At 47.0% G+C, this 8662-nt stretch overlaps 1 protein-coding gene across 1 annotated transcript in view; it reads left to right on the forward strand.

Annotated features, from left to right (window-relative positions):
* The window catches only part of LOC104411765 (LIM domain-containing protein 1-like), a 17799-nt gene extending 14825 nt beyond the window's left edge, over positions 1 to 2974 (forward strand). Inside the window, exons 5-7 of the mRNA XM_010022265.1 lie at positions 488 to 539; positions 1386 to 1454; positions 2381 to 2974. Coding sequence (XP_010020567.1) covers positions 488 to 539; positions 1386 to 1454; positions 2381 to 2518 — 259 coding nt within the window. The 3' untranslated portion in view covers positions 2519 to 2974. The remainder of the gene's footprint in view (positions 1 to 487; positions 540 to 1385; positions 1455 to 2380) is intronic.
* Positions 2975 to 8662: the final 5688 nt, after the last annotated feature.

The following is an 8662-nucleotide window of genomic DNA, read 5'->3' on the forward strand; positions in this document are numbered from 1 at the left end:
ATCCAGCTCCAAATTAAACAGCTGATAAATCCACTGTCATTTAGACAGTAAAATAAAAAGGCAGTGCTCTTAGCTGGTAGTTATGATATTAGAGCTGCATACATTTTGAGTATCCTTCTGGCTTACTTTGCTCTTTCGCTCTGTTTTCTAAGCAGGCAGAGTATTAAGTCTTGCTCAGGCAGCTCCTGGAACTATTCTGTGTTGTGCCAAGATGAGAGCTGCCTCCATGTGCTATTGGTGTTCTGAAATGATGTGCATTGCATTGTAATTTATTTATCATATGATGTTGTGTTATAAGACCTTAAGGAACCATACAGTCCTGCAGTATTACTAAGTGTAAAAGATAAGGTCTGGTTTTGCCTGATTGAGCAACATGTGCCAAGCATTGCTTACAATCAATTCTAACATGAATTTATGATCTCAGGACACAGGCCTCTCTTTTTATGTTGATCCATAACTTGCCTTCAATTTCTCATTGCTTTTCCAGAGTTTTAGCTCCAAAGTGTGCAGCATGTGGACTTCCCATTCTGCCCTCCGAGGTGAGAGCCTTTTATTCTATGTCCCCTCATGGAAGAAAACACCATGTCTCAGGTCTTGCTCTCTTTCACACTTGACCCTGCGTCAAGGCAGATATCCTTGCGGATGGGGAGAGATGATTGCTTCCCCCAGAGTGCAGCCTTTTGACCTGAGCTCATATGCTGTTGTTGAGATGTGACCTTTCTTTTGCTTGACAGTGAAGCTTATTCTTTCTGGGCCAGGCTGCTTTTTTCATCTCCTGCAGGATTATGCTGCTGCTAGTTTTATGTCCAGGAGGATACCCTTCCTTCATGTCAATAAATGCTGGTGGCACTCATGAATGACATGTGTGACCCCTCTGGGACTAACACATTTTGATACTCAGAGAAGATGAATCTTAGGCAAAACTAATTAAAAATGCTGAGAAATGTGATATATTGAAATTACCAAATCAAGATTCATAGAAAAGTTTGGGTTAGGAGGGACCTTAAGGCTCATCCAGTTCCAACCCCCTGCCACGGGCAGGGACACCTCACACTAGAGCAGGTTGCTGCAAGCCCCTGTGTCCAACCTGGCCTTGAACACTGCCAGGGATGGGGCATCCATAATGTGTGATTTGAGATAGATGTGACTTAAACGGAGAGAATTTCACATTTCTGGTGTTGCATTTTAGAGGATATCTGCAGTCAGTCAGTGATGACGCTTTACTATAAAAATAACTTCAGGTGGCAGGATTTATTTGCGCTGTCCAACCAGCAGCCCACATTCATTTCCTCAACATTCCCATTGTTGCAGGAAACAATCAACAGTGCATATGTCAGATCCTGCTGCAATCCTTTGTAATTTCTCTTTTGCTTGAATGCTTGCAGGGGTCTGATGAGACCATTCGGGTTGTGTCCATGGACAAGGATTATCATGTGGAATGTTACCACTGCGAGGTAGGTCAGCAACTTTCTCAGGAGTGAGCACTTAATAGTGATAATTACTATTATTTTTAAGATGGAAATAAATCTCCTGCCTTCCAATGGCCGTAGGTGAGCAATTCAAACCTTGCATTATATGTCCTTCGTGTCAGTGGCTGAGAAGTGTCCCGTTGAGGACAGAAGTTTTGCAGCAGTGTGTCTCAGATGCAATTTCATTTCTTGTCCATAAAGTTATGGGCAGCTTATTTGCTAATGAAGGAAATGTAGTGACTTAATAAGGTTTATCGCTGCCTTTCAGAAGCCTTGAAAGGCATTAGTGTATCTGATTTCCAAGTCAGATTGTTCAAAAGTGCTAAGGTGGTGACTGATCCTGTGTGGTATAACTTACCTTTAGTCTCATGGGAAATGAATGTGTCATTGAGGCTGGAGAAAGGATATGATTGCACAAAAAATCCTAAGAGACGCCAGCTCCTAAACACCATTTGGTGTCTGTGCAGAACTTCCCAGAGAGCCTTCATACTCTGCTGTGAATTAAAATAAAGGGATGTCTTCTCTCACTGTGCTCATAATGCACTGAAAAGAGGCTGTGCCTCAGCAGGCTGGTTTCACATCGCTACTGCTGCAATTAATGTAATGTGAAGAGGTGAATCCTATCTGAGAGCGTAAGGAGACACGAGCATGTTTAAAATACACAGGGTTGCACCTTGCCACAAGATAAAGATTATTCAGTAAGGCTGCTTAAGACAAGTTTGTACAAGGCTGCCCCTCAAAATGCCTGTGTCAGATACTTCCCTTCTCGTGGCACATGTTGGACTTCCTAAGAAGGAGCTGTTGTGTGACTTGTCTTCTGTCCTTGTCACAGAACCACCTTCCTGGAAGCCAGACCCCAGCTGACACTGGAGATGAACACATGCTCTAATAATTTGAGCTTCTTTTTGCAGGACTGTGGGATGGAACTGAATGATGAGGACGGGCATCGCTGTTACCCACTAGATGAACACTTGCTTTGTCACTCCTGTCATCTGAAACACATAGAGAATGGCACAACCCCAGCAGCTGCATACCAGCACCACTACTAGCCTGCATGGCTGACATCAGAAAGCCAGGACAGAAGATGGTTACATGATCTCCCTCTCCCCACCCTCAGTTGATTTCCTGTGCATGTTTTTCGCCAGTCAGAGATGTTCCTGTAAAAGGATATGAGAGATTTTTGCTGGATTCCCAGGGGTTTTATGCTTGTGAGTTCCAGCCGTGTCAAACCAGGTCCACTTGACCAAGAATGTGACGTGTTACCTAAACTGGTTTACTTCTACATGCCTTTTTCTGCTGTGAGGAGATTCCTCTTGGCTCCTTGTGGAAGATTCTTCAGTGAAAGCACAATTTGCTGTGGTGCCTATGAACTCAGATGGTGCCATGCACGATTAAAAAGCCAGAGGCTGGTGTGTCTGCCTGCCTACCTGATGGGGACATCCCATCAGTCTTACATTCAGAGTTTCCTGAGAAGCACATTTCATCAGATTCCCTGAAGGACATCAGCCTTTTAATACCAGTTTTTAGACACTCTTTTTATTAAGTCTTTAGGAAAAGACAAGAAAGGGGTCTGTGCGAAATGGCACACTCAGACCTTTCAGTCAGTTCCCAGCTATTGAGCCTGGCTGTAAAAGCACCAACTGCCCAAGCACAAACCAGGCATGCTGACTGGCAGCTGGAGGCCAACATCCCATTTCAAACAGATCAGAAGACTGGAGCAAGCCAGGCTGAGCTACCACGATGACTTGGGGTTCTGGGCTTGCATGTCAGCATGATACACAGGGGCCAGCCTGCTGTGTCAGAGTGAATAGTGGATCATGTTTGGTAAGGAAAGGTCGGGATGCTGAAAGTGTGGACATGGGGATATCCATCCTCATTTTGCAAAGGATGGATATCCCCTGTTTGCAGAGCAAAAGCTCTCCCTACACAGACACTTGCCTGATTTTCCCAGTTTGTCCCCATAGCTCAGCCCCCAGGCTGGCCACTCCTTTCCATGGTGTTTACCCAGCACAAAGCCATTTCATAATGGTGCTTATTTAGAGCTCGAGATCCTTATGAAGGCTTTGTTTCACAGGGATTTGGAGCCCAGCTCCACAAGCTGTACTCAGATGAGTATGTTGGTATAAACAAATGTGCTCCCATGAATAACAACAGTTTGTGTGAGAGAGGAGTTTGGCCCTTGCTCTCTAAAGCAGAAAAGCAAATTGTTTCTCTTTTTGACCCCTACTCAAAGGAATGTGCTCCCCCAGTTTGTGTTACCTAGATGATAGGTGTGCCTGCAGGACATGTTCTGTGGGCACCAAAGCTGTGCAGCCCCTCATGTACCAGGTACAAAGTTTTGCTTTAAGAAAGCTCTTAAAGCCTCAGGTTCATTTGGGGTTCCTACTTACCCTTTCCAACGTATTGTGTTGAGTTAAATCCTCATCTGTCTATGCTGAAGATGCAAATTTGGTTCTGACTGGTAAGAGGATGACATTCTTGAAGATCTTTTTAGTGAGGAAACTACAGTAAATTAGCCGAACAGTGGCACTGGGACTCCCAAAATGAGCCTGTCCTGAGAACCCACCATGGTTCAACCAAACCTCTTTTCCAGTAGCATGGATGTAGGTGCTTAAACATCACACCATGTAGTCAGACTGCCTCATGCACCCATCAGGAGCAGCTCAGGTGCTGGGGAGCCACAAGCTACCTGTCTCTCCTAACACATGTCACGGGCCTTCAATCTAAGTGGTACAAAATGCTGTTCGAAGTATTGAATGGTAAAACAAATGGAGACCAGTGACCTGTTAGCACCCTCCTGCATGTCTCTCTGGGTTGCCTTGGCTGAAATGTGAACGTCCCAAACTGCCCAAGCCTCAGGGAGTTCTGGCATGGAGTTTGATGGGGCCGACAGACCATCCAGCCTTCTGCCCCATCTGGCTGTAAGCACCTCTGTCTGCTGTTACTGCTCTTGGGGATGACAGCACACATCTGGAGGTCAGTCCTGTGCTGGGAACCAGCAGGAGCTCCAGCTTTTGTGTATTTTTGCTCTGCAGCATTGTTTCTTCTGGGGACCTGCAGCCCCTCAGTGAGAGACCGAAAGCTCAAGAACGGAAGCTTTCCCACTGCAGTACACGTGGCTCTGGAGCATATTTATCTTTGTAGAGTTGTACCTGTGATTTTAGAGGAGGTAAAATTGACCCCAAATAAGTGAGCTCTCTAGGGTCTTAAATTTAGCCTCCAAATGCTGGGTGGTGAAGGATGGAAGCAGGTTTCAAGGTGTGACTGTGGTGTTAGAACTCTCAGAAGGGATTGAGGTGGGACGTAACACCAGCTGATGTCCTGGTAAATAACTCAGTCCCAAGCAGGTGGGTCCTCTCCCTGAGCTTCCTTTGGCAGTGAGGTATCAAAGTGGCTTCTGGAAGTGAGCTGGAAACCGCAGCCTTGGTCGCCTGTTACTGTCTCTTTTGTGAGCTCTTGAGTTTTAGAACATTTCCTGGCCTTTGTTTTGGAAAGATCTGAAAACAACAGTGGGACTGCTGCTTTCTTTTTAAGCTGCAGTTTAAACCACTGCCTCACACTTGCAGCCTTCCCCACAACCTCCAAATTGCAGGAAAGAAGGGGAGAGGGAGAAGGGCCATTTTCCTTGGTGGAAAGCCTCAAGCAGCCTGTTAGTGGTGAGCTGTCTGGAGATGCCCTTTTTAATCACTGGGAAGTTGGTCCTCTGTTCCCACACAGCATCTTACTCCTGCCAGCCATAGAATCCCAGACTGGTTTGGGTTAGAAAGAACTTTAAGCTCATCCGGTTCCAACCCCCTGCCATGGGCAGGGACACCCCACATTAGACTGTGTCACCCAAGGCCCTGGCCAGCCGGGCCTTGATCCATCCCGTATCCCTCTGCGCTGGGGAAATGAGGGCTGCCCTACTTTCAGTTTTGAGGTTCTGTGTAAATTATTAAGTGCCGATGCTCTCCTTTCCTGTGTTTACAGAGCTAGAAACAACAGTGTGAAGCTACTGAAAATGGAGCGTGTGAGCTTGTGGGTTTGAAGCTGAAGCATCTTCTGCATTGCCCTGCGTGTGCTGACTTGCTCTGCTTTTATCTTTGGGAGTTAGAGTTCATTTAAGCTCATTATTTCCCCAAGGCTGTGGATGTCTGAGTCCCTGGTGATTGTCCCCAGCTTGTCTCTGGCTCTGCTGCTGCCTGACAGTGGGTCTGGGATGGGGGAATCATAGAATCAGTCTGGTTTGGATTGGAAAGGACCTTAAGATCATCCAGTTCCAACCCCCTGCCATGGGCAGGGACACCTTCTACTAGACCAGGTTGCTGCAAGCCAGCCTGATCTTGAACATTGCCAGGGATGGAGCAATTACCACTTCTTTGGTAAAAAGCCTGTTCCAGTGCCCAAAGAAGGGGTAAACTTCCCTGTGTTTCCTGCACAGAGGAGGCTTCTCCTCCTCCTGACCCCTACACCAGGCATCAGTGGAGCGGCAAGCCCTCGCTGCCTGCCTTCAGGCAGCTCTCCCAAAGGGAAAAGCAGGCAGGCAGATAGCTCTGGAGCTGGACCTGTGAGACTTGGTGTCCTCTGCAGAGGAATTGCAGGAAAGGTGTTCAATTCTGCCTCTCTCCTGGCTGATACACGTTGGGTTCTGCATTGGTTTCATATGAACCTTGTTGTCTTATTTATTGAGGTGCTGAAGCATGCTATGAAAAGTTAGTCCTATCTCCTCCCCCAGAGTGCTCTTCTGGCTGGTTTTAGAGTAAGGGACCCCTGGAAGTCCCATTGTGCTAGTAATGAGTAATTCACATGCAAATAGTTACTCAAGTGAATTCCCTGGAACTTGCTTTCAGGAACCAGAGCTTAATAGATTTTTTCCATTCAGATCGTGCTGTTAACACAAAACCTCATTTGAATAGGGATTTTTTTTTCCATAAAAGCTGGTGAAAAGGCCTAGCTATAGACATTTGTGTGTGATTCAAAATGTAAAAAACACGTGTGATCAAAGTGATTTAGGAAACTGATGTTAAACACAGGGAACAGCAGTTTCAGATACGCGGTGAGAAGCATCTGATGAGGTGTGTGGCTCTTTCTGAGTTTTGCTTGGGGGCTTTTAAAATGTTTTCCCAGTCTTCCAGGGTTTAAATGATTTTATTTGAAGATCTTTTTACTACAAAGTGAATGGCTCCTTAGGCTGGAAATGGTGGAGTTTAATCAGTATTGGGCTTTGAAAGGGGGAAAATGGGCTTGGAAAGAGAGGGTATGAGTCTGGATGGCTGGTCCAAAGAAAAGCTGGCTGGCTGTTCAAATGAAAGGGTTATCTTTGGCTGCTGAGAGAAAGAAGTGAGTATCTTCCCATGCTTTCTCCTTGCGCTGATTTTTAGCACTGGGCAGATATTTGGCATCCCTGAATTTCAGTGGTTGGGTCTGTCCTTAAGTGCTACTGCGACCTCTGCCTCTCTCCCATGAGCTCACAGACCTGAGGGGAATTGCAGGCACATGCTTCCCAATGAATTCAATCCCTATTTTGCACTTCCCTGGAAATTTGACCACCTTATTATTTCAGCAACAGAAAACCTGGTCCCTTGCTTAAAGGGAAACTGATACACGCTTTGACCTGATCCTCCACATCACCTGAGTATCATCCTGCTGCTGGTCTATGCAGTGGCAGTGCTGTACTCTGCTGCTGTTACTAAGACAATTGCATGAAGAACTCCAACTCCATTGAACTTCCAGTCCCACTGGAACCAGTAAGGCTGCACATGTCCATGAAGATCAATGTGTGTGCATGGATCAGTGCTGGATCACGGGCAAGAGGTGTTACTACAGATGAGACATACCTGAGGATGAATCTGCGGCAGCATAAAAGTGACCTTGAAATGATCACTGGAATCGACTGCCAGCTTTTCTGTTGGATAAACAGTTGTGTACTGGAGCACTGGGGTGCACAGAGAAAGGATGTGAAGGACTTGCTTTTGGTTACCATATTCCTGGACGTTTATTAGAGGGGGTTTTGAGGGGAAGCACACTTGTGTACACTGGTCTGGACTGTTCTTCTCCCATGCCAGCCTTGGCTGCATGCTCTATGTTCACTTTTGGGGTGGTGTGTGCTGTTGTGTCTGTGCACATGGAGGTGCAACATGTGCTGCCTGTGAGACTCCTGCCTTTCACACCTCTGTACCTATGCCAAGTGTCTGTAGATGCATTTTGGGCAACTTTCTGCGTATGAGCATAACGACAAGTTGACCCAGGCTTCATCACTGGAGAAGCATCTCTGGAGTCAGTACCTGCAGGCAGGGAAGGGCTATGGCCAGATCCACGTCCCTTTATCCCCCATCTTCTGAGGCCTGTGTCACTGGGAGAAGCTGGGAGGGTGTTTGTATTTCTCATCACATAACATTTGTGTGTTCATTATTCTTTTCCATTCCGTGAGTCCAGACAGAGCCTGGAGCTGCTCACCCACCCTTTTCCTAAGGAGAAGCAGAGTCAAGCTTTTCTGAGCAATAAAACTCCTCACCCTGCTTTCTTCCAGGGCAGCCAGAAGCTCACGTGGCCATATGCAAGTTGAGAGATGGGAAGAAACTATCCCCACGTGAAAATACATGGCACAGAGCCCCAGAAAGGCAGACCACAGGGATGCCCTGTGGAGCATCCGCAGGTGGAGGGATGACCAGGCTGCAGTTCCCAGCCCTGGTGGCACCAACCGTTGTCCCCACGCAGCAGGTCTGCGGAGCACAGCCAGACCTGGGCATGCTCCCACAGGCTGTGGCTTTCTGTGCCCGGGAAGCAAATCCAGAGCCTGGCTAATGATTCTCAACGGTACTAATGATTTCATTTGTTTCCTTCAAAGCTCAGCTCCAGGAGAGAGCGTTTGAGGATTTGTGGTGGTATAACTAACCTCAGCCACCTCCGAACACGGCCCTCTTCTGTGCTGTTACATATTTATAAAGGAATGAAGGCCGGCAGTGGGAGCTGTTGTGATTTTGGTGATTAAAGGCAATATAGTAAAGCAATGCTCAGCGTCAAGTCTTACCTAAAATGATGATTGTCATTGCCTAGAGTCCCCAGGGAGGGGGTTATGCTGTGAAATGATGGTTGGGCAACCTCTGCCTTCTTCCTGTCCCCCCTCATTGGTGGCTGGAGCAGGGGCTGGTGGGGGAACCTCCTCAGTGGGCATTTCCAGTCCTTCACAGGCCACTGGTCTTTGCTGCAGCTCC

Source organism: Nestor notabilis, unplaced genomic scaffold, assembly GCF_000696875.1.
Source record: "Nestor notabilis isolate BGI_N333 unplaced genomic scaffold, ASM69687v1 scaffold10279, whole genome shotgun sequence".
NCBI classification, from domain to species: Eukaryota; Metazoa; Chordata; class Aves; order Psittaciformes; family Psittacidae; genus Nestor; species Nestor notabilis.